This window comes from Platalea leucorodia (genome assembly GCF_965183815.1).
Source record: "Platalea leucorodia genome assembly, chromosome: 8".
NCBI lineage: Eukaryota > Metazoa > Chordata > Aves > Pelecaniformes > Threskiornithidae > Platalea > Platalea leucorodia.
Genome location: NC_138830.1, coordinates 11,280,384 through 11,304,150, shown reverse-complemented (window position 1 = coordinate 11,304,150; position 23,767 = coordinate 11,280,384). Strand labels below are relative to the sequence as shown.

Here is a 23,767-nt window from a genome sequence, read left to right as displayed (position 1 = left end):
TCCTTGAGGGGCTGCGGGGCTGGAATTTGGGGGGCACGGAGCAAGGCTGCTGGCGGGGGGGGAGATGCTTTCCGGATGGGAAATGGCTCCCCTGCGGCGGTGGGGAGGCTGGCACCCGGGGGGGCTGTGCCTGTGGCCCACCGGGCTCCTAGGGGCCGCGGGCCACCTCGGGGGGCGGCACGGAGGAGGGGCGAGGCCGGCGTTGGGTGCCTGGATCCGGTTGTGGTTTGGGGGCTGCCAGAGACCGGGGCCGAGGGAGGGAGGGAGGGGGGCGCGGAGCGGGGGGCCCCGGCAGCCCGGGGCGGGGGGGCGCAGGGACCCTGCGGGGCCCCGGGCGGGGCGGGGGGGAGGCTCGGCGGGGCACCGGGGCACCCCCCGCCCCCGCCCCGCCGCCGGTAGAGGCGGCCCCCCCGCCAGGCCCCGCCCCCGCCTTCCCCGCCACCAGGTGGTCCCGCCCCTGCGGCCGGGGCGGCGTTCGAGCCTCGCTCCGACCGGCGGCGGGCACCCACCGCGCCGCAGCGGGCAGGGCCGGGCCGGGCCGGGCGGGCGGCATGAGCGCCGGCGGGGAGGCGGCAGGTGAGGGGCGCGGGGCCGCCGCCGCCGCCCCCGGAGGACCGTCGTTCCCCCGCGGCGGGCCGCGCTCGGCGGGGAGCAGCCCCGTGCCCAGCCCCGGGTCCCCCGTGCCCGAGGAGGTGAGCGGGGCGGTGTCCGGGGACCGGAGGGGGGGCCGCGCCGCGCCGCGCGCCCGGGGGTGCGGTGCCGCCCCGGGATGCGGGGGAAGGGGGGGGGGGGGCGGTCGTGTGTGTGAGTGTGCGGGGTGGGGGGGCGGGTCGCGTGTCTTTACGCCGGGGCAGTTGTGTGTGTGTGTGTGTGTGCGCGGGGGGCCGTGTGCCGGGGAGGGCTCTGCGGGAGGGGGCTCTGCGTGGGGGGGGTTGTGCCCGAGGGGGGCCTGGGGGGGGGGGCTGTGTGCGTGGGGGGGCGGCTCGGTGTGTGTGCACGGGGGGGGGGGGGGCGCTCTGTGTGTGTGTGTGTGTGTGTGCAAGGAGCCCCCGGGGGGCGGCCGTGGGCGCGGGCGGGGGATGGTGCCCCGGGCGCGCGTGTGTGTGCCTGTGCGGGGGTGGGGGGGCGGCGGACACGCGGGGTCCGGGGGGGGGGGGGGCGGCGGGGCGGCCGGGGACCTGCGTGGCCGGGCTGTGCCGGGGCGGGCCGGGGCTGGGGGCTGCGGGGGCGTCCGTGTCCGTGTGAACGGGGGGGGTGGGGGGTGTTGTGTGCCGGTTGCGGGGGTGCCGAGGGTGGGGGGTTCCTGGGGCGGGTGCCGCTCGTACAGGGGGTGCCCGTGCCCGTGGGCGGGGGTGGGGTCGCCCCCCCCACACCCCCCCGGCGGCCGGTCGGGGCAGGACCGGGAGCGCGGCGCCATCTTGGGAGCCATCAGGTGCCCGGCGCGGGGACGGGCGGCGGCGGCGGCGGGGGGGCCGCCCCTTCCCCTCCCCTTCCCGCGGGGGGAGCCGTGCCGCCCGGCCCCGGGCTCTGCCCTCGGTCCCCGGAGCCGGCGGGGGTCCCGCTCCTCCGCCCCCGGCTCTGCCGCGGGCTCCCGGCGCTCCCGCACCGCCGGGCCCTGGGTCCCCGGGACCCTGTCCCCAGCGGCGCCGGGCTCTTCTGGCTGACCCCCGCATCGCCGGGCCCCCTCCCAGCCCCGGCGCCTTCGCCCTCGGGGCTTGAGTCAGCCGGCTGTGGGCGGGGGGGGGGGCGGGCGGACGGACGGACATCCCCGGTACCAGGACTCCCGAGCCTCTGACTCAGGCTCTGCCAGGCGGCTGCTGGGCTTTCTTGGTGTCCCATCGTGTGTCCCCTCTCTGTGATCTGGGTTTTAAGGGCTGCATCTGTCGAGCCAGATGATGCAGATGGGTTACGGGAAGGATGGGCGTTCGGGCGACCTAAATATTACGTGCTCGTATAAGTGCCTGGCGGTCCAGGGCCGCCTGCCGGGGTCGGTCGTGATCCTCGGCTCAGGTAGGGGTATCTGGGGAGTTTAATCGACACGTGACGTTTGTTGCAGCCGTTGCAGAAACGACAGAGAACCGTGGAGGACTTCAACCAGTTCTGCACCTTCGTTTTGGCCTACGCAGGCTACATCCCCTACCCTGAAGAGGTAAGCGGGCTTGCAGGGTGTTCCTCTGCAAAAAGACTGGTTCTGGTTGCAGACCCAGCTCCTACTTCTTCTCCTGGAGATTCGTTCTCCATCCCCAGCCCCTTCCTCCTCACCCTGAACGTCTGCGCTGCGGTCTCCCATGCTAGTCCTGTGTCTTCCCCTCTTGCAGAATGAGCCCTGGACCCACGGAGGCAGCATGAGTCCCCAGAACAGCACGGGGAGCACTCAGGACAGCGATAGCTGGGCCTCGTCCCACTCCTCCGACTGCCACGTCCTGACGGACGACGGGAGGAGCAGGAACGCTGTGGCCCGGGGGGCTGTGGACAACAGCTTGCTCGTGAGCTGCCCTGCCTTCCCCACCGGCTTCTACGATGTCCGGCCCCAGCAAACCAAACGGAAGAAACCACCAGCAAAGAAACTCATTTTGGAGCAGGAGGTGGAGAAGAGGGTGCCGCTGGGCGGTGGGAAGGGCTTTGGGGCAGAGCAGGACGGGGTGAAGGAGCTGGCTGCACTGGAGGGACAGGTGCCTCCCATGAAAGAGCAGCTCTTGGAGCCTGCCCCCAGCCCAGCTGGGGATCCCCAGCCCAACTCCCTCCTGGAGGAGCTGATGAAGGAGGAGAAGGACTGGATGCACAGAGCACAGGGGACCGAGAAGCCAGCGGGAGATGATCCTCAGCTAAAGGAGCACGACCCCTGCTCTGGAGGGAGGAAAAGCCCCAGTTCTTGTAGTACCTTGGACCAAAGTGAAGGGGAAGATGCAAGCAGAGGGAGCTCCCAGCTTAGCGGTGAGTGTCCGAGGGAGCGCAGAGGGCCCCGTTGTGCTGCAGCCAGTGCCGAATATTGTCCCTCCCTCGGCCTGAGCCACCCATGCTGGCTGCAGGGAGGGCTTGTCGATGGCCCAAGCCTCTCCCAGCAAGGGGAGTCCCTTGGGGACCTGGGAGGACTGAAGAGCGGAGGGCAGGGAGCTGGCTCTGTTCTGCAGAGTGAGCCGTACAGACCTGAAACGTGTCTGACGTGGGGCATAAGGGCACCTTGCTCATCTGGTCTTTATTTTTTTTCTCTCTTTTTTTTCCCCTTCCTTTTTCAACTTCAGCAGTTGAATTCGCAGCAGCTCCCAACACCAAAGCAGAAGGTGAGTGGGGGGCTCTCCCATTTAACACCCAGGGGAACTGGCTAGTCTGGCCACAGCCGGACCTGCAGCTGGTAAGGTGGTTTCTGACCGGTGTCTCTCTCCCTGGCCAGATGACGATGCCTGGGATCTGATCACCTGCTTCTGCCTGAAGCCCTTCGCAGGGAGGCCCATGATCGAATGTAACGAATGCGCTACCTGGATCCACCTCTCTTGTGCCAAGATCCGCAAATCCAACGTGCCTGAGGTTTTCATCTGCCAGCGATGCCGCGATGCCAAGCAGGAGATTCGCCGCTCGAACCGAGCTCGGACGGTGCCGCGCAAGCGCTTCTGTGACTGAAGCTCCTCCAGAGCAGGGAGGCCGGGGGTCCCCTTTTTAAACTGAAGACTGTAGCCCGGTTTGGCTAGACAATCAATGCACAGTAATGGCAGGGGAGGGGCTGGGCCGCGGGGCTGGACTGTCCCCCTTCCACTTCTGACTCCGGGAAGCTGCCACGCGTGCCCTCCCTGGGGATCGCGTTGGCCACGGAGCTCGGCTACCCCAGAGGTGTGGGGGGGAGAGGAGGATGGTCCAGCCGCGCACTAGGTCACTCGGAAACATCTCTGTCCTCGCACAAAGCTGGCTCAGTGCCTTTCCCCCAGGGCAGCCGAGGAGAACCTAGTCCAAGTAGTTTTTCTGTGGTGTGGTGGAAGCTTACACTTATCCTAAGATGTGACTCCCCTTCCTCCTTTTTCCTCACCGTTTTCCTTTCCTTGCCTCAGACCTGCGGGTTGGCTGCGATGGCAAAGCCCTGGTGACCCAAATTCTCCTCCAGCAAGTAGGGGCAGCCCAGGCGAGCTCCCTCCACAGCGTGCTGCCCTCCAGGGCGGGAGGGGAAGGGACATCTGTCCTGCTGGCGCCCGAAGCAGACTGGGGTCTGCGTCTTGGGGGTATTGGTAGAGCCGTCCATCTCTGGCTCATCAGCCTTGTAGGCTGCACAGGGGAGGTACTTCCCCTGGCCCATGGTGCTCCCGGTTTCGTTTGCTGTGCCCGTGGCCCCAGGATAGGCCTGTTGGGTCAGGAGCACCAAAGGCATCCTCTGGTAGACGATTACGCAGGCTGCTCTCGCTGAGCAGCCCTCCTTGGTTCACCTTCTCCAGTTGCACTGAAGTCTCCTGTGTGAAAGGGGGGTGGGATTCCTGGTAGGAGACTGAGCAGTTATCCTCGGAGCTGGCTGTGACAGGGCTGTGGAGCCCTTTGGAAGGGGAACAGGAGAGTGCCCTAGTTAGCTTTCCATGTTTTCCAGTTTAAAACAACTGAAGCTTGTACCCTGTGGCCATCTCCTGCCTGCAGGGCTGCCTGGTGGAGCATCTGCTTCAACACCAGCTGGATGCTGAGTCCTGAGCTGAGATGGAGCCTGGAGCTGGGAGGACCTGCCTTCCCAGCACTCCCTCCATCACAGAAGTTGGTTTGTTTTGGTTTTTTTTTTTTCTGGACATACAGAGTGAAACCTAATGACTTGTCACAAGTGGGCCCAGAGCCCCTTCTGCTATGCAACTGCTGCTCCAGAGACACGCCTTCTCCAGGCCCCTGGTTAAGTTCGGCAGTGGAAGGCTTTCCCCCTCTCCTTGTCGTGTGTCTGTGATCTCCTGGGGCCCCACCTGCACTAACTGTTGGATCCCACCTCTTCCTCACAGCCCCTCCAAAGAGCCTGGCCCATGTGCCTTCTGCACTTTCCCCGGGGGAAGCGGACCCCGCTCCTGTCCTGGTGACACTCGGCTCAGCCCCCGGCGTGCCGCTGCCCGCCGCGGGGAGTGGGACAGCCCCCACGTGCCAGTCCCCATGGCTATATTTCTTAACTGGGTTCTTTCCTACTTGCACATCTGGTTACTGTGGGACCACAGCTGGGGGAGGGTGTGGGGCAGCCCCCTGTCACTCAGCAGCCCCCAGGCTCGTCCCTGTGCCTCTCTCCTCCTGTGGAAAGCCTGGGCCCCGAAAGTGCTTTATGTTTTTATAGTTACTTTGTATTGATATGTAAAATAGCAAATTCTGGTCCTTGCCCTGTGGAGTGTGGCTGGAGTCTTATGTATATAATAAAGTACTTTTGCCATAACGGTGGTGGCTTTGGCATAGTTCAGTGGCTTTGGGTCTCACGTCCCTCTGGGACCCGAGTGCTCCCCTTCTGCTGTGGCTGGGAGGGGACCTGGTCTGGGGATCCCACCCAGCCCTGCTTCCCCCCCAGTGCACGCCGAGCTGCACAAACAACAGGGAACGAGTGGGCCAGTGCACGTTGTATTTAATAGAGCCATGCCCACCTCCCTGCCTTGCTGCAGCGCATGGGGCTGCTCCACAGGAACGTCCTCTGGAGCTGCGTGGGCTTGGGGACAACCTCTTCGATGGGCACCATCTTCCCGAGGCTGCAGCCAGCTCATCGTGAGCATCACGGTTTACTCCAAAGCAGCAGCAGGTCCGATGCCTCAGGGAGGGTGTCCACACACCCCCCGCTGCGACTCTTTGAGGTACACCACGATTTAGCTCACAAGCTGTGTTTTGCTCTTGGGCTCTGACAAACCTTCCCTGGCTCTGCCTCCACTCTGGAGCGGAGCTACAATTTAGTCCTGACAGCAGTTGAGGTGCTAAAGGATCCAGTTTTCTCCACAAAATAAGTCTGTTATTCCAGCACAGAGGCATCGCTGGCTTCCCCTGCGGATCCGGAGGCGTGCCAGCTTTCGTCAGGCAGCACAGTCAGGTCAAATGGGGAACGCAGCGAGGGGGACAGGACAAGAAGGCACTGGGGACTGAGCACTGACCCGGCGGGGGCAGGAAGAAGTCACTGTTGGAGGGGACCCTGACCAAAGCAGGGTCCTGCTGGTGCGACATTTCATTCCTGAGGCAGTTGTGTTGGGGCAGAGGCAGCGAACAGTCCAAGAACAGCAGCAAAACTAGGCGTAATTTCTATGCTAGGGGCCAAAGCTGGGTTTGTGTGGCCAAGCGAGCATCCTGGTGAACGAGGCGGGGCGGGGTCTACTCCTCCTTGGCCCAGACTGAGCCGCCAGCCTTCTCCTCCAGGTGGGGAATCACCGCCTCGGTGTAAAACTTCTCCAGCTTGGGCACCGTCTGCTCCCAGAACTTGGCATCAAACTCCACGGGGACCACAGCCGTCTCCTTGGTGGTGTGCACCACGAAGTCAGCCTGCTGGAAGCCAGCGGCCGCCAGCTGGCACTGAACCTGGGTGAAGTAGGCATGATCCTTCTTCAGGGCGTAGGAGTCCCCGTCCACCTCCAGGCAGAAATCCTTGTCCTTGCAGGCCTCGCGCACCGTCCTGTTCCTGTGCTTGTAGGGACACTTCACCTCCAGCAGCCCTAGGGCCTTTCCCGTGGCCGCCTCCTTGATGACGCCGTCCGGGCTGGCGGCGATCCACTTCTTCTCCCGGTGAATGAAGAGGCCGCAGTCCTCCACCCGCACCGGCTTGCCCACCGCCTGCGACTTCAGCTGCTCGTAGGCCTGCACGGCCGCCTTCTCGTTGCGAACCCCCCAGGACATGGCCGGCGTTTGCACCCCGGGGCCGGAGCTCACCACTGCTTTCAGGTAGGACTGGGGCACCTCATCCGTCTTGCCGTTGGCAAACTTGCTGTTGGCGATCCTGGGGGCCACGGAGGCGGTGATACGGTTCTCCCGCCACTCATACCACTTGGGGTTGCTCCACTGGCCCCGGGTCTCCTTCTCCACCCATGGGATGTCCTGGCTCTCCAAGGGGGGCAGGAACCGGCCCCAGGCCCCGCTCGGGTCAGCCCCAGGCTGCTTCTTCTGCGGACGTGGGTCAGGTCTGGCCGGACCAGCGGCTCCTTTGGCATCAGATGACTTCTTCTGGGTTGCAGAGCAACCCCTGGGGGATGCTCTCTGCTGGTCCCCAGCATCTCCTAGGGCACTGCGGGATGCTGCGGGTCTCGGCTGAGAGGAGTCTGGCTTTGCTCCTCGGCCGGCAGCTCCGGCAGCCGGAGCGCTCCTGGATCGGCTGCCCACAGCCGCGGCCTTGGCGCGAGTGGCCGAGGCGGAAGGTGGTGGCGCGGCGGGGGCGGTTTTGGAGGCGGCTGTGGCCGGACGAGGGGATGACGTGCCGGTGGGCTCCTTCCTGGGTCTCCCCATCGCTGCCCGTCAGTGGGTCTCGCGCTGTGGGTATTGAATAAAATTGAATGCGCGTCCCCAAAACACAAATCTCCCTTTCTCTGGCCCTCCCTGCGCGGGCTGCCGGGGCACCTCTGCCCCCGCGCCTTTTCTCGGGTGACGCCAGCTGGCGCACCATGCCGGCTGCTTCCACAGTGCCGGGGTGCACACCCTGCCCCCCCCCCAACCCAGCCCTGCGTGGGGCCGGGTCTGCCCACGGCAGCCCGCGCTCCCGCCCCGCGGCCGGGCGAGCGGGGGGACGGCGGGGTCTCCCCGGGGCCACCTCCGCAGGGACGAGGGAGCGGTGCCCGCGGGTGCCGCGGCTGCACGGGGACCGGGCGAGGCTCCCCGAGGGCCCATCGCCCGGACACGCGTGGGGGGCGGACACCCGGAACCGCCCCGGGGGGACCCCACGCGTGCTGCGGGGCCGGGGCCGGGGCGCGGGGCTCCCCCGGCCCGCAGCGGCCGCCGCCGCCCGGTGCCGCCCGCTCTCACCGCTGCTCCGCCGCCGCTCCGGAAGCGCGCCCCGCCCGCACCACGTGCCCGCGGGGCGGCGGCGGCCCCGGGACGCGGGGCGGGGAGCGGGGCCGGGGCGCGGTGCAGCCGCGCCGGGTGCAGCCGGGCCCCGCCGCTCCCCGCTAGAGGGAAGCAGCCGCTCGGCCGTGCCCGGCGGGCGGGGGCCGCCCGGACCTGCCCGCTCCCCTTCCGCATCCCCTTTTCCCTCTGTTTTCTCCCCAGGGTCTCCCTCTGCCCCCCGCCCCGACCCCCCCCGGCCCCACCAACATTTTGCCCTGGGCTGGGGACAAGCCCCTGCAGCTCCCTCCGTGCCCTGCCCGCTCCCCCCCGGGCCTTTCGGGGGGGGTTTCTCTTCCAGGTCCTCTTCTCCCGGCCCCTCTCCCTCCTCCACCTCCCCCGCCCGCCTCCTCAGCCCCGGGTACCCCATCCCTGCCCGCGGGCAGGGGCCCGAGCCCGGCAGGGATGCAGGCCAGCACGGTCCTGCCCGCCACCCAGCACCCCAGCTTTGCCCTCGGGGTCCCAAGCGAAGGGACAGGCGCCTGACCGGGCTCCGCCGCGCTGCTGAGCCCCGACCGCTGCTGGCCCGAGCCGATCCGAAACGCCACGCTTCACCGACAGACCCTGCGCAGCGAGGCGGGCGTCAGGGGCGTGGGAGTTTCGAGTTCCCAAAACCCACGGAGTTTCGTTTCCAGCAGCGAGCCAGCCGCTGAGTAAGCCCGGCTGCCCCAGGCTCCCCGCGGCTGCCCCAGGCTCCCCGCGGCTGCGAGCCCCCGCTATTTTCGGCTGCGGAAAGGAAACCCAGCAGCCACCAGCGTGTGTCCTGGGTCTGCCTGCGCCAGCATCCTGGGAGGGCCCCGGTTCAATCTGGGCAGGAGGAGCGCTGGCAGCTTTCCCGGCTCCCTTCCCCAGGGGTCCCCGATGCCTCCATGAGCCATCTCTCTTCCTCTGCTGCTGTTTCATTTCCTGCTGCTCGTTCCCTCCAGCCCCTCTGTAACTCCCTGCAGCTGGGCAGGCCAATATTGCACCGGTTAAACTGAGGTGTGCCTAATTTTGACCAGGCATTCCCCTCCTCCGTGGCTCCCCCTCCTCAGGATCCCCTTTAATTGGTGCTGATTAACGAGCAGCAGACGGCTGAACACGGCGCCCCTGCCCCTCTCCCTGCAGGCAGAGCCTTTGCCTATGCTGGGTCCGAGGAGCCGCAGCTGCATCGAGTGCAGTCTCTCCCAGCCTGACACTGGCCAGTATCAACGCGGGCTTTGGGTTATTTTCTCCCATCACACTCAATTCACAGGGCTTATCAGTGACTTAGGAGCTGAGAGCATCTGGGACAGCTTTGTGGTCCCTGCTCCCTTTAGCCAGCCCTATCTCTGGGTGATATTTCAGCTCAATAAACCCAGGACAAGGTACAGGTGATGTGGGGATAAATACCCAGATCGTGACTCGTCCCTTGGGTGCTGTGGCAGTCTCTGTTGAGGGCTGTGTGGGGTTGTTGGGGCATGAGGGCATTTAACGGAGCCCTTGGGCTGAGCTGGGCCTGTGTTCGCAGGCTTTAACACACACCTTAGCTCAGCGCTCTGCTGAAAAGCAATGCCGAGCTCTCTGTGGGTTTATTTGTGGCTGCGATGAGCTGCTGTAGCGCAGCTGTGACGGCGCAGAGCGGGGACACGCATGTCTGATGCTGGTGTGAGCGCTGTATGGAGCGGGACGGAGCCCATCTGCGTCTCACCAGGGCTGCTGTGCATCACCAGCGTGCTCGGGGAGGCTCGGCTGTGTCTCCGGGGCTGCACATGCTGTGGTTATTCATCTGCCGTAACGCCGAGGCTGCAGACAGCATCTGACGCCGTGGGCTGGCTGAGCCCCGTCACCCCGGCTGGTGGCACCGACCCAGCACTCGCATTTGGATGCTTTTCTTTGCCTCAACTTGGCCTAGAAACAATATCTCAGAGAAAAATCAAAGCTTGCGATTTTTTTTTTTTCTGGGGCTGGAGCGGCCGTGGCGCTCGCCGTGACGATGGGAGCGGGAGCCCCGTGCATGCCGCAGGCTGGGTGGATGTGCTGCGGTGTGCGCTGTGCCTCCAGCAGCTCGCAGAGCTGGCGTCTGTCATGTAGGGCGGGTAATATATGGGTTAGCATCCTTCTCCCGTGGTCATAAATGACAGGGAAGGAGAGCAGCTGCATGCTTTCGCTCTCCTCTCTCCCCGTGCAGCACAAGGAGGGGAAGCGGCGTGCCGTGGGGCATCTCGCATGGGGAGAGGGAATGGCTCAGCATGCTCTCGCAAGCACCCCGGGGACACGCAGAGTGCCTCTCTGCCAGATAATTGCGTTGGCTGAAGCGCAGGGTAAGGGGTCGGGAGGAGGGAGCGTGCCCCGTGCTACTGTGTGCGGCAAAGGGCGTCTTCCACCGAGATCTTCCTCCTTTGCTCGTGCCGTCACCTGTGAAACCCGTGCCGAGGAGCCAAAGCCGTAGCGGTGCGTGGGTCAGCTTAGAGGTGAGATCCAGCGGGGAGACGCTGCTCTGCCAGGCCTCCTCGCTCCGGTGCCACTCCGAAATCACCTGCTGAGGACTGGGGGACTGCTCCCCCCACCGGTGCTGCTCTTTGTGCCCCAGTTTGTGCCTGTGTGGCTGGGCTGGCTCCGGGTTCGGCGTGGCTGCGACGGTGGGTTTTGCGGCGTGTGGGAGGGTGGGGGCTCCCCTCTGCGTGCTCTATAAAAAGAGCCGCGGCAGCACAACCCTATCTATAGCACAGCGAGGGAGCTGCCTGCGCAAGGCACGGCAGGGATTAGCCCCAAATTTGACGGTTTTCTCCAGTCCCACTTGGGAACGTGGGACCGGCAGTGGCGGCTGAGGGATTCCCAGTGCACCCCGGGCTGGGCTCAGCAGTGAGATCTCCCTGCCAGCAGATGTGTCCTGGCTTTGCCGGGATTTCCTGACCGTCTGCACCCTCCCCATGGGGGCTATGTCACGCTTGTCACCCAAAGGCTGGGCTCTCCCCAGATTCCCCCTCTTCCCTGCTCTTTGGGGCTAGGATTTCACTGCAGCACATGGAGGCTGACAGGGATGGTCCCGGTGGGACCCCAGAGTGTCTGGGTTTGGGGTGGGTGCTCGGCATCCGCCGGTGCCCTGTTCTCTTGCAGCAGTCTCAGGGCAGTTGAGACCTCTCCTAGAGAAGCTGGTTGTGACACTTGTGGCCCACGATATTTGTACTGGAGAGTTCAGCCGGCTGATGGGGGATTGCGTTTTGCCTTGTGCTTTGTTCGGGGGGGCATGGGGGGCGGTTGTGTGTCCCAGGCAGCCAAACCCCGTGTTTGTGGGTGCTGCAGCATCACCCTGGGGTCTCGCCAGCACCCGAGTTTGGCTGGATATCTCCATGCTGTGCATGCAGAGCAGCCCACGGCCTCTTGGCCAGTGCTTGTCACCCTCTGGGGGTGCTGGCCGTCCCCTGAGACCCCGGGCACCACCCATGAGAGCATCCCCCAGCCCTCCCCAGGGCGGCGGTACCAGGGAGTGTGTCTCTTTAATGAGGCTGGGCTTGGAGCAGCTCTGCTGCTGGCACAGGGAGTGAGGGATGGAGCGAGGGCGGTGAAGGAGCCAGCGCCAGAGAGGGAGCCTGCAGCAGGGAGAGGCAGGGAAGGACCGCTCATCCCCCCTGGGTACTGCGGCCCCCTGAGCCGGAGGGGCAGCGAAACCCACCCCCAGGGCATAAGGCTCTGCGGAGGGCAGGGACCCAGTGGGTGCTGAGCTGAGCCTGCAGCCCCTGTGTCATCCTCCTCCTCCTCCTCTTCCAGGTAAGGGCCGGGGTGGGGGGGGGAGTCTGGGACCACAGTGGCCCGGGACCCTGCAGGTATCCTGCCATTCCTGGGTGCCCCAGGGTTGCACGCCTGCTTTCGGGGTAGCCCTGGATCACAGGAGGGGTGAGAGGTGGGAGATGAGGCAGCAGGGCCACAAAAGTGCTGAAATCACCATCCAGCATGGACCTGACAGGGCTGGCTTTAATAACTGCTGGGAACATGCCCCAGGGTATCACCAGCTGGTCCCCGGCCCATGCCACAGATGTCCCGTGGCCGGAAGAGCAGCGGGACCCTTTTGCAGGGACCCTTGTGTTGGGGGGGGTCTGGGGGGACTGGGACATTTTTTTGGGGTGTGCCTGTGTTAGGGTGCATTGAGGGCAAGTCCTGTTCCCTGGCACGGGGCTGGGGTTTTCCAGGGGTTTTAGCAGCTCTGGGGAAGCGAGAGCAGCAGTTCTGGATGCAGTGCATGTGCCGGGGCGTGTGTGCATGCATGCACGCGTGTGTGTGTATGTGCGCAGCAGGTACTGCTCTCTGTTTCAACTTCCCAGCAGACCAAGGAGCAGTGCCAGCCAGGGGACAGCACCGCAGGCTGGAGGCTCGGGCTGGGGACAGCCCAGCTGAGCGTGGTGCCAGGCAGCCCTTCGCCCCGTCCCCTTCACCTGCAGCCACTGGGGAAATCCCTTTCCCCTCCACTCCTCCTCTTTGGGCTCTCTGCAAAGCGGTGTGCCCTACGGGCACTGGGCAGCAGTGCCATAACCTCCCGCCTCCGTGGCCTCCTCCCTGCTCCAGGAGTTGGGATGGATCCTGCTCTCCCGCCCTTGTGCTCCATCCCAGCGGAGCGATGCGATGTCCCGCGGCAAGGGGAGGCGAGGGAAGCAGGGGGTAACGCGGGCAAGCAGGAGGGGCAGCGATGCCTTGCTCCAGGCACTGCCACAGAGGCTTGGGCTCCTCTCCTTCCATCCTTCTCTTGTACCGGCCTGTGCCTCTGCCACCAGTGGAAATTTCCACTGGGTTTCCCTGTGCCGGGGCTGGCCTCACCCTTCCCCAGGACCACGCTGCACACCGGTGCGGGCGGCTGTCGCTGCAGCAGGTGAAACTCTGACAACTTCGCAGGCAGCTAAGGAGGGTCTGCTGGGCTCAGGAGCCTGGCTTGCGGCAGCTGCCTTGCTGGAAAAACTCAACCTGCCCACGGGTGAGAAGAGAAATGTTAAGTTTTTCTGACCTAGAGAAGAGTTACCTCCTTCTTGCCTTCACTGAGAGCTTTCTGCCGCCAGCACAAAAAGCCGCCCCCAGCCCCGCTCCTGTGGCAGCCCCCTCTGTATCAGAGATGCTGCTGGTCAAACCAGCTCCTGCGGGCAGCAGGTGGGGAGGGAGGAAGAGGAGGGGGCTGCGAAGGCACTGGTGACCATGCTGGGGATGGGGCCGGGGACCTGTTGGTGATGCCACACTGGTACCTGGGGACAGTTTGCTGCCGCAGGGGAAGAGGACGAAGAGGCGGGGGCGAGGACCATCGGGTCTGGTTTTATTCATTACCACGGGGCTTAGAGCAGGCAGCACGAAGCACGGCAGGGCCAGATGGGCCCTGTTTACTCTGCGAGGGTAAATGTAAAGAGAAGTGATAAAAAGCAGCCGGGATGGCTTCTCTGGTAAGTCCCTGGTAAACAAGCCGGTGGTGCCCCAGCCAACGGGCGGCACAGCAAATAACAGGCACGTTGCTGAGCATTAAGCCGGGTGCCTTGGGAACAAATGGAAGGGCTTTGGGGTAAAATCAGTCTTCAATGGCTTGATGTGGCTGGGCTGGGGGAGTCCCAGTCCCCAGAGCCTGGCTGGGTGCTGTGGTCAGGGCAGGACCCAGCTGATGACATTCCTGGTGGTGGCACAGCTGGCATGGAGGAAAACCAGGCTGTGCATTGTCCCTGTGCTGCCTTGTGTGGTGGGATAGCAATTTGGGGGGCTCAGCAGGGCATGCAGCATCCTGCACGTGGGGTGAAGACCTGGAGATGGCGGGGGGTGGTTGGGTGGCCAGGACCTGCCAGCATAACCCTGCGATGCCAATTGAGCAGATAAACAGCTCCCCTCCGGCATAATGGACTTATTCCTGGGATGCAGCCACGTTGCTAATGCGCTTCTGCGCTTCTTGGGGGCTCCCTGCCTTGTGCCAGCCGTGGGCTCGGTCCTGGTGCTGCTTCCGAGGATGTAGCCCTGCTCCGCTTTCAAGGATGCTCTGAGAGAGGCGCCCTGTGACTGCGTGCTGAGGCCCCCCGAGCCTCCTGTTACCGATGCTCGTACGAGCCGTTCCTGGGATGAAGGCCACCGGAGTGGCAGGACCAGATGGCTCGCTAGTACCTGGCCTTGTCCTCGCCCCGGGCGCGGTGCACGCTGAAGCGCCGGCACACGGCGTGACGCGGGGACCTCACTGCTGTTGGGTAGCAGGCGCTTGGGGCAGGCAGGGGATACGGTGTGGAGGTGCAGACCCATGCCTGCAGCGGGACCCATGCACACCATCCACGGAGAGGCAGGGCTAAGGCTGACCTGAATATTTTATGTGAATATGCAATGGCACGCAGTAAGGCAATGTTAGAGTGATGCCTTGGCTCTGGGCAATTACCTGGGATGCTGCTCCCAGGTGGTTTTCCCAAGGGGAAGAGAGGTGTGGAGTGGGTTGGTGCCCTGGCTGGAAGGCATCCCCAGCCACCTCTCTTCTCATGACCGCTGCCAAAGGGTGGGATGCCGCACGCGTCCATCTCTGGGCAGAGCGTCGCTTGCCCGGAGGCAGAGCATCGTCCCCCGAGCCAGGCTCCCCCCTGCAGTGCCTTCCCCCCTGTGCCACGCTTCAGTGCAGGGCTGACCTTGTTGTTAATTATTAAACCCCCGGCAAACACTGCTCGCTGTTTTGTCCTAGTTACACCATGGGCTTCTTGCCCTTCTTTTTTTTTTTTTTTTTTAAAAAAAAAATTACCCTGGTAACCTCTGTGGGTGGATGGAGATGGGAGCAGCAGATGCTCCTCTCCCAGCCAGTGCAGGAGATGGTCTGGGGAGGCTCTGAAGCCACCGAGCTGCTGTGGGGTGGCCAAGAGATGGGTTGCATGTGGCTGCCTGTTATCCATCATGTCTAGGAGTCGCTGCTTGTCTGCCAGGACTTGGGGCTTGCATGTAACTGCTGATGCCCATGAGAAGTTATTTCACTGCCCAGCAGCCAGGGATATTTACCTGTGGGGTGGAAGAGCTCTCTGTGGGCTTCTGTGACTCCAGACCCAGTTTCTAAGTGGGCTGGGGTCCGAGCAGAGCCCTGGGTCCAGGTCCATGTGTTTTGTGGATGCTGCAGAGCAGCATCCCTGGGATGAGGAGGGCTGGGGACCCGCTCCCCCCCTGCAGCCTGGGCAGATGGAAGCAGTTTACATGCACAAACCCCTTGCCAGCAGCCCCTGTCCCCGAGCACCGAGCGCCTGCCTCCCCTCTGCCCACAGCTGCCCACCAAGGGACCATGCCGGGCCTGTATGCCCTCTCCTCCTGGGAGGCTCTGCCCCTGAAGAGCTCCAGGGTGAAGGCTTGTGCCAACGGGTACTCCCTGAGCATCACTGCTCACCTCGTGTACACCAACCCCCATGAGGAGCCTGTGGAAGGTAAGGGGGAGCTATCAAGGCTGGCAGGGACCTAGGCTGCCTGCACGGACCCCTGAAAATACCCACGCTGGAGAACATCCCGTCTCCAGCTCACCTGTGTCCTGGCCCCCAAACCTGGCTCAGTCTGGGGAGAGAAGGTGGAAGTCAATGGTGGCAGGGGCACTGCCGACACCCAGCATCGCCCTGCAGGCAAGAGAAGAGCAAGGCTAGGCAAAAACATTCCCAGTGCTGAGGAAGAGGGGGATTTCATCCTCCCTGCCCTCCTCCGGGCTAGTGAGGCTCTGGGTCCTTCCTGCATGTTGCCCTGCTCCCGTGCATTTAAATCGCCCTGCTCTTAGCGGTGCTGTCATGGGCTGGCCGGTGCCGCGGCAGTGTCTGTGCCAGGATCTGCCTCGGCGTTATCTCCTGCCCACAGGCATCTTCATCTACCCACTGGAGGAGTCGGAGGTAGTGGCTGGCTTCGAGGCGGCGGTGGGCAGCCGGCGGGTGACGTTCCAGGTCCAGAACCGGCACCGGGCACAGGACTGTTGCCTCCAGTGCGGCCCCAGCCCCGGCCGGCCGCGCCGCTGTGCCAGCGGTAAGTGCTGTGGCATGGGTGATCCTGTTGGGTCCTCCAGGCTGGGAGGCTCGGAGCTCAGGGTGGGCTCCTCATCCTCACTGCTGCTTTTCCATGAGGGCTGCTGCTGCTCCCTGTGCCAGGGCAGCCCCGTCCCCTTTCCCCTCCATCCACTTCTCCTAGGTCTTTACCCTTTGCATGGCCTCTCTTGTCCCCTTTGAGAGTAATCAGTGCAATTAACACCCTCCTTCCCCAACCTTGCTGACCCCCCCGCGTCCCTCCCCTGCCCAGGCCACCTTGTCCTGGATGAAGACACAGAGCGCTCCACCTTCGTCATCATCACGGGCACACTGTGCCCAGCGGAGAACCTGGCCATCACCCTGAGCACGGCGCAGGAGCTGGCGACGCTGCCGGACGGAGCCCTGCGCCTCCTCCTCCCCCCCATCCTCACGCCCCGTGTCCCCACCGTCCCTGAGAGCGAGCCGGCAAGCTTGTGTGACGACAGGTTGGCCCTATGGTGATTTTCATGGCTTCCTCAGTCTCCGCCATCCCGGGGGGGGGATGTCGATGCTGGGCAAGCTGGGAGGGGGCAGGAGCCATCACTGCCTCTCCCCTTGCAGCCCCACCAGCTGTTTCGGGGGGCCGGGTGCCCGGAGCCAGCCGTCCCTCGCAGCGCCTGCAGAGAGCATGGATGTCTTTCGGGGACGACCCTACAACCCCTTTCCTTACGAGTTTGCCTTTGAGCTGCTGGTGAAGGGCCCCTGCTTGCTGGCAGGTAGGGGGGCAACTCGGGTGGTGTCAGCTGGTTGGGTAAAACCTCCTGAAATATGGGTGACAACCCCCGGGATGGCGTCCCCCTGGTCCCTCCATGCTTCTAGGGGGACACAAGCCCCCTTCCCAGGCAGCCTCTTGCGCTCCCTACCTACGAAGAAGCCCTTTCCCCATCCCACCCTTGGGGCTGGGACCTCCCCAAATTCACCCCACGCGTGGCTTTGGGCAGCTCTGGGTCAGCAGCTTCTTTCCCCAGGGAGACGCGATGGATGAGGGAGAGGATGGGTGAGGAGGGGATGCGGGGTGGGTGGTAGGGATGTGCTTCTGGCCGCCAGCCCAGTTAATCCCATTAGAGCTGGCAGGGAGCAGCCACCACTCTGGCGCTGGGTCCGGCACAGGTGCAGTGCCCAGTGGGTAGGGGGCTGAGGCAGGGGGCACGAGGGGCTGCCCCACTGCCTGCTCCCCCCGCCAGGGCTGGAGAGTCCATCCCACGCCCTGCGAGCCGACGCCGACCCCTGGGCCAGCTCTGCTGCCACCACCTGCGTCACCCTGGCCGAGCCCCACCGCTATGACAGGGACCTGGAGATCATCCTCTACCCCTGCGGTGAGGGGGGACAGTGCCCTTGGCGGGTTTGGGGGAGATGGGGCATCACCCCAAAAGCATCCGGAGCATCCCCCACGGAGCAGGGCAGCTCTGAACTCCCCTGTTGTCCCCCTCAGAGCCCCACCACCCCCACCTGGTGATGGAGGATGGCACCATGACGTACCCCGAGTACGAGGCCCATGTCCGGAGCCGCCGGGATTACGTGCGGATCGCCAGGAAGGACAGCAGCGGCGAGAGACAGGTGACAGGGCATGGCCGCTGCCAGCCCGGTAGGGAGGAGGAGGAGGAGGAGGAGGAAGGGGGAGGCGGTGGGAAGGGGGCGAGGAAGACCTCGGCGTGGGCCTGGGGGTGTGAGAAAGCTCCCGGCCTGCCTGGCTCGCAGGTGGTTTTTGTGCAGAAGCGTTTCCACAAAGACATCTTCCCCAACCCCGTGCTGATGCTGAACTTCTGCCCGGCGGCGGAGGGCGTCCCTGGGGACCTGCAGAGCGTCACTCGTGAGGTCCTCTTCCTCATCGACCGCAGCAGCACCATGAGCAGCCCCAACCTCGACAAGGTCAAGGTGAGGCATGTCCACAGGGCTGGGGATGCTCTGCAGGTGGCCGGTCCTTAGCAGCCCTCCCCGGTCCCCACTGTCACCCCAGGAGGCTTTGCTGGTGGCCCTGAAGAGCCTCCCGTCAGGGACGCTGCTCAACATCGCCGGCTTCGGCGCCGATGTCAAGCCGCTCTTCCCATCCAGCCGCCTCTGCAGCAATGTGAGTGCTGCCAGGCAAAGCCCCCACCAGCCCCTCTCCGTCCCCCCTCCCGGCTCCCTGGCATGGGGTCGCGGCTGGCGAGATGGGGGACCGCTGCAAGACCGGCTCTCCGTGCGGGCAGGAGACGCTGCGGCGTGCCTGCGAGCATCTCGGCGGGCTGCGGGCAGACACAGGCAGCACCAACCTGCTGGTGGCCCTGGGCTGGGCGCTGGCACAGCCCCTCCACCACGGCTACCCCCGCCAGCTCTTCCTCTTCACCAATGCGGCGGTGGGCAATGCAGGCAGGATCCTCCGGCTGGTGCGCAGGCAGGCCAGCACTGTCAGGTATGGCACCGGCAGTGCTGCAGGGTCACAGTGCTCTCCATGTCCCTTGGGCTGTTCTCACTGATTTCTCCTTCTGCAGCCCCAAATCTCACCTCCGCCAGGCCCAAGGGTGTCTTTCACCCATCGCATCCCCCAGCCCCACCGGCTCGGCTTCCCCTGGGGTACCCCAACTCGGCACACAGCCGAGGCGGCACCTCTGGCTATCAAACACCCCTGCCCCTCCCTGCTGCCGGGCTTGCCGCTGGGCTGCCCAGCCCCTGGCACCGGCCCAGCCACGGCTTTTCATCGCCTGGCTCTCTCCTGCAGGTGCTTCAACTTTGGCATGGGCCCACGGGTGTGCCGGCGGCTGCTGAAGGGCATGGCCAAGGTCAGCCGGGGCTGCGCCGAGTTCCTGAGCCCGGCCGAGAGGCTGCAGCCCAAGGTAACACCCGGGCAGGGACAGGGGGCACGGGGGCCACCACGGTGTCTGATGCTGGCTCCTCTCCCCGCCCCAGCTGATCAAGTCCCTGAAGAAGGCGATCGAGCCGGCCGTCAGCGACATCACCATCGACTGGTACGTCCCCGACAGCATGGAAGCTCTGCTCTCGCCCACCGAGCTCCCGGCCCTCTACCCCGGTGACCGCCTTGTCAGCTACTGCGTCCTCTACAGCATCGCCCGCTTCCGCGACAGGCGCCCACCAGTACGACCAGCACCGCCCTGGCATGGAGAGAACGGCACGTTCCCAGTGCCACCGGCTTCTCCCCGTGCCGGGGGGCTGACAGCAGTGCTCTCTCTCTGCCAGGGCCGGGAAGGGGCTTGCCGGAGCTCCCGGGGCTCAGCCTTCCCCTCCCAGGAGGAGGTGCCCAGTCCCGGGGAGAGCCGCCAGCCGCCCCGGAGCACCCCGGGATCTGGGGATGCCTCCCTGGAGCTCTCTGCCGGGGGCACGGAGGCGTCAGAGCGGAGTGAGTGGGGCCGGGGCCGGGGTGGGGGGCAGGCGCGGGAGCCGTGGGCTGATGGGCTGTGCGCTCGCTGGGCAGGTGCGGATCCCGTTTCGGGGGGAGACATCTGGAAGCGGATTTACCAGCCCTCCTACATCCAGGAGCAGTACGTCCTGACGCACTGCTCCGTCAGCACCGACCGCAGCCGGGGGCTGCTCTCCCACAGCTCCACCAGCAGCGAGTCCACTGGCTCCCGCGACGTAGCCCCCGAGGGCGGCTCCTCGGCCCCCAGCGCCGATGCCACCTCCCAGCAGGGCCAGAAGAGCCTGTCCCTCTGCGAGTCCTCCACCAAATCCGCCCCACTGCCCTCTGTCCCAGCTGGCACCAAGGTAAGGATGTCGATGGGGTGCAAGGGCCCACGCATGGCGGGGTTGTTCCTGGCTTAGCTGGAGTCTGGCTGCCCCGTTGTACCTGGACACGTGGCCGCTGGGCTGGAAACACAGCGTTGTAGCCTGGGTTTTAAGGAAGAATCAGCCGTGGGTGCCACAAGGAGGCTCATGGGGTGGTTTTGTCGTACTGGAATGGGACAGCTGGGGACCAAGAAGCTGGTCCCCCAGCTCCCTGGGCCAGTAGTCAGTTGGGTGGCTAACAAACCCCCTAGCCAGCTCAGATCCTTGTTGATGCTACAGAAGTTAAAAGTAAGTCAAACTAGCTGGGCTGGAATCAGGTAACCAACCTGCCAAGCTGGAGAGGAGGGAGTGGGCTGGCTGACCACCCTGCCCGGCTCCTTCAGCCCTCGACCAACGCCACCTGATGCTTCATTAGTGATGGGTCACATCCCCTCTGCTTCATACCTGGGTTTAAAGCCCAGCCAGGTCGCTGGGATGGGGAGAGGCAGCTCCCCCGGTGAAGGTGGCCCCGAGGCCGGGTGAGGCCAGCTGTCACCTGCCTCTGGAACATGTCCCTTCCCAGTGGCACGGGTTAGGTAATCTGCTCCTGCCGCACAACAGCACAGCTGGTGGCCTTTGCTGCTGAAATGTCAAGCGTAAGTGATTTCCCTGCAGTGTAAATGATCCTCGTCGGGCTCCCTGCTGCTGCGGCGAGAGGTGGCACGGGCGCCCGCTGCCCTGCCGTAGCTTTTAGGTGAAGCATCTCAGTGCAGAGACATCACTCTGTGCTGGGAACTGCATCCCACCCTACCACCATCCAGCCTGAGCAACTGAGCTAAACCCCCACACGCACAAAAATCCCTGCCAACTCCTCCTGCCTCGGCGTCAGCCTGAGTCAGCCCCCGGGGATGTTTGCAAACTCCTGTCTCGGTGCCGTCGGTCCTTCCCACGTTTATGAGGAGCCTGGCGAGCATCGCCTGCCGCCCTGGGAGGCTGCCGGCTGCCAGCCTGCAGAGCGGCGGGGCTGGGCGTCAGCCAGCGGCTCTGGCCAACAGCCGGCCGGGGCCGCAGGTGCCCCATCACGGCTTGGCGCAATCTGGGCTCTGCACCGGCGCCTTTGCCGGGCTCGCCGTCAGCCTCCCCCCTCCGCAGGTGACGGTGGCCCTGAGCACGGAGGAGCTGGCACGGCGGAAGAAGGCGCTGGCACGTGCCGCCCTGGCCGGCCGCAGCTTTTCCTCGCCGCACGGGGAGCTGGATGCCCACCGGCTGTGCCGGGCGCTGGAGAAGGTGTCGCAGAAGAGGAACCAGTCCTTGGAGGGGCGGCTGGACGAGCTGGGACCCCGGGCAGGGCGGCTGCAGCCCAGCACGGTGGAGTCGAGTGCGTGCTGGCTGCCAGGGGACGAGGGCAGCAGGGGCAGAACTGTACCCTCCCCCTCACTGAGCCCACATCTTGCCCTTGTCCAGATAACCTCCTCTCGCCCACCCACCTGGACTGGGACATGCTGGTGGAGCCCTCCTACCTCTTCAGTGCCTCGCCGGTGCCGGGGGAGCCCAGCCTGGGCGATGCCAGCCTGCCCCTGCGCTGCCAGGTGGTGATCCACGGGCTGCGAGCCGGCAAGCCGGTGTCCTGGGAAGTGACGACCTCGCTGGAGTCGCTGCTGCAGCCCCGGGAGGGGTCGGGCAGGGAGGACCCCCCACGGCGGGCAGGCAAGGCCTGGGACAAGCCGCTGCACCGCTTGGCAGCACGCTCCGTCATCCGGGACAACGAGAACGCGGCGCAGCGGGAAGCCGAGCTGGAGCAGGGTGGGTGCTGGTGCACGTGTCCCCCACCACGGCACAGCCCCGGCATCCCCCCACTTCTAACTACCTTGCTCTGGGCAGGTTTTTCCCGCCGGTTTCGCCTGAAAGCCATGCAAACCAGCAAAGCCTGCAACGTGCCTTCTCTCTACACCCGCCTGGTGCCCGTGGATGGTGCCACACAGGCAGCGCTGCCCGCAGCCCCCGAGGTGTGGGGCACAGGTATGGCTGGGGGGCCCGGTGTGCTGGGGAGGGGGCAGTGAGGGGACGGAGGGCTGAGGTGGCACTGTCCCTTGCAGCTGGCTTGGCCAGCTGGCCACGAGCCGCCACGGCTGGGAGCTGGCACCACAGGAGCTCTTCAGTGGGTCTGGGCCAGCAGCGGGATGCGGAGGAGCAGGATGAGGCCCCCGTCGCTGCAGGTACCAATCCAGGCCCTTACGTTGGCTTGTGCTCCCCAGGGCCCTGCCTGAGCACCGGGGTTCCTGGGGACCCTCAGCTCGTGGCTGCACAGGGCTGGTCCCGGCTGGAGCGCTGTGGATGCCTGGGAAGAGGCATTGGTCTCTGGCCCACACTGGGAGGGGGACTAGGGGAGCAGCGCAGTGGCCCTGGCAGCAGCTCTGGGCCGTGAAGGTCCCAGGAGCCCAGTGGCCCTCAGGGCTTTGCTCTTTTGCAGAGCGAGATGAGACCCCCGGGTCTCCGGCCAGCATCTCCTCCCCTACCTATGGCTGGGAAAAGCAGAACTGCTCAAACGGTGCGTCCAGGGCGGAGGGGGCCAAGGGCTGGATGATGGGGGGCTGGGGGTGCCCCCAGCACCCTGTTGCTGGCAGCTGAGAGCTGGAGCATCTGCTGTGCTCATGCCTGCCCTCGCTGCCCAGGCACAGGCACTGGGGAGCAGGACGCACCTCTGGGTGCACCGTGGCCCCCCATGCTCAGCTCTCCCCACCTTGCAGGACCTCCAACCAGCCCCTCCACCACCTCCATGGGCTCCCAGAAATCCACAGAGAGCATCGCCGGCTCCAGGTGAGGCTGCAGGGTGGGGAGGGATGTGAGGACCCAAAAAATGGCACACTGGGGGGAGAGCAGGACAGTGCCACTTCTGGGGTGCTGCAGGTCCAATGTTCCCCACCAGCTCCTGTGGCGTAAGGGCGGGCGGGGTTGGTGCTCCAGCCCCTTCCCTGCAGCAGGCTGGGGTCCAGCTGCCCTTCGGGAATTGCCCCCCACCCCGCTAACTCACCTGTTTGCCCCACAGGTTTAGCCTGAGCAGGCGCAGGGGCCCCAGCCTGGCGCTGCGCCCGCAGTGCCTCAGCCCAGAGAGCGAGTGCTCCAGCAACCACGCCAGCCACGACTACCTCCCGCTGGTAAGGACCCCATCCCAGCCGGGGGGGCCGAGCAGGCACCTTCCCTGCTGGGTTGCAGCCGAGCCACCCCAGCAATGCCCGGCAGCACCAGCAGCAGCACCCAGCTCAGGGTGCAAACCCAGTGGGCACCAACTCAGCCTTGCTGCATCCTCGAATGGCCCTGGGGGCCTTTACTGACATTTTGGGGAGGGGAGCACTGGACAGTCCCTGTGCCCCAGGGACGCTCCTGCAGCCCTCACCACTGAGCGCTGGGGGCTGCGGTGGGTCTGTGCCCCTGCCTGGCCCCCACAGTCGCCTGCCCCCCCATTGCAGGTGCAGCTGCAGCAAGCCCAGGGGCCATTCCAGCTCACTGAGAGCTTCTCCGAAGTGGTGCAGATCCCCCTGGACCGCCTGCGCCGGGCCTCCCCCTACGCCTCCCACCGAGCCAGCCTCAGCCCCACGTCCCCGGGGGCCAGGAGCAGCCCCGAGGCACGGCCCGGCAGTGAGGAGGGCGAGGAGCCCGCCACAGCCCCACAGCCCGGCTCGCCCCCAACCCGCAGCACTTGCTCCGAGGTGCTCAGCGCGGCCGTGTGGGCGCAGGCGGACAGCGGGCACGGCTCCGAGTCCGACACCGGCCCCCACTCGGCCGCCCCCTCCGAGGCTGGCGTGAGCTGGCAGGACGCGGGGCCAGAGGACCTGGAGAGCGCCAGCTGGGCCACGGCGGTGGCCTTGGCCTGGCTGGAGCATCGCTGCGCCGGCTTCTTCGAGGAGTGGGAGCTGGTGGCGGCCAAGGCGGACGCGTGGCTGCAGGCACAGCGGCTGCCCGAGGGGGTGGACGTGGGCTGCCTCAAAGGGGCGGCCAGGCACTTGTTCCTGCTGCTGCGTCACTGGGACGAGAACATCAAGCTGAACATGCTGTGCTACAACCCCAACAACGTCTGACGGCCGCCGGAGGGGCCAATAAAGACG

General features: G+C 65.4%; 3 protein-coding genes across 4 annotated transcripts; 2 read left to right on the top strand and 1 right to left on the bottom strand.

Moving 5' to 3' along the window:
• Positions 1-551: 551 nt before the first annotated feature.
• On the top strand, positions 552-5,246 carry LOC309594007 (PHD finger protein 13-like; the record flags this gene model as incomplete). Its single annotated transcript, XM_082319224.1, has 5 exons — positions 552-692; positions 2,057-2,149; positions 2,319-2,934; positions 3,243-3,281; positions 3,392-5,246. The coding sequence occupies 5 exons, from the start codon at positions 552-554 to the stop codon at positions 3,616-3,618; spliced, it is 1,116 nt and encodes a 371-aa protein (XP_082175350.1). The 3' UTR covers positions 3,619-5,246.
• A 327-nt stretch (positions 5,247-5,573) lies between these two features.
• LOC309594196 (uncharacterized protein) lies at positions 5,574-8,572 on the bottom strand. 2 transcript variants are annotated; one of them, XM_082319594.1, is made up of 2 exons: positions 8,483-8,572; positions 5,574-7,428 (listed from the first exon to the last, which is right to left on the bottom strand). In XM_082319594.1, the coding sequence occupies exon 2, from the start codon at positions 7,402-7,404 to the stop codon at positions 6,283-6,285; it is 1,122 nt and encodes a 373-aa protein (XP_082175720.1). In that variant the 5' UTR covers positions 7,405-7,428; positions 8,483-8,572; the 3' UTR covers positions 5,574-6,282. The 2 variants fall into 2 exon arrangements, with proteins under 2 accessions (XP_082175720.1, XP_082175721.1); XM_082319595.1 differs by lacking the exon at positions 8,483-8,572 and adding an exon at positions 7,918-7,941.
• A 6,639-nt stretch (positions 8,573-15,211) lies between these two features.
• On the top strand, positions 15,212-23,740 carry VWA5B2 (von Willebrand factor A domain containing 5B2; the record flags this gene model as incomplete). Its single annotated transcript, XM_082319370.1, has 21 exons — positions 15,212-15,350; positions 15,766-15,927; positions 16,198-16,423; positions 16,527-16,681; positions 17,150-17,281; positions 17,398-17,522; positions 17,664-17,840; positions 17,923-18,033; positions 18,155-18,357; positions 18,664-18,778; positions 18,852-19,037; positions 19,140-19,299; positions 19,375-19,664; positions 20,817-21,042; positions 21,129-21,467; positions 21,546-21,683; positions 21,761-21,880; positions 22,135-22,212; positions 22,412-22,481; positions 22,711-22,819; positions 23,132-23,740. 21 exons carry the CDS (start codon positions 15,212-15,214, stop codon positions 23,738-23,740), a joined length of 3,870 nt encoding a protein of 1,289 aa, XP_082175496.1.
• Between the last annotated feature and the right edge of the window lie 27 nt (positions 23,741-23,767).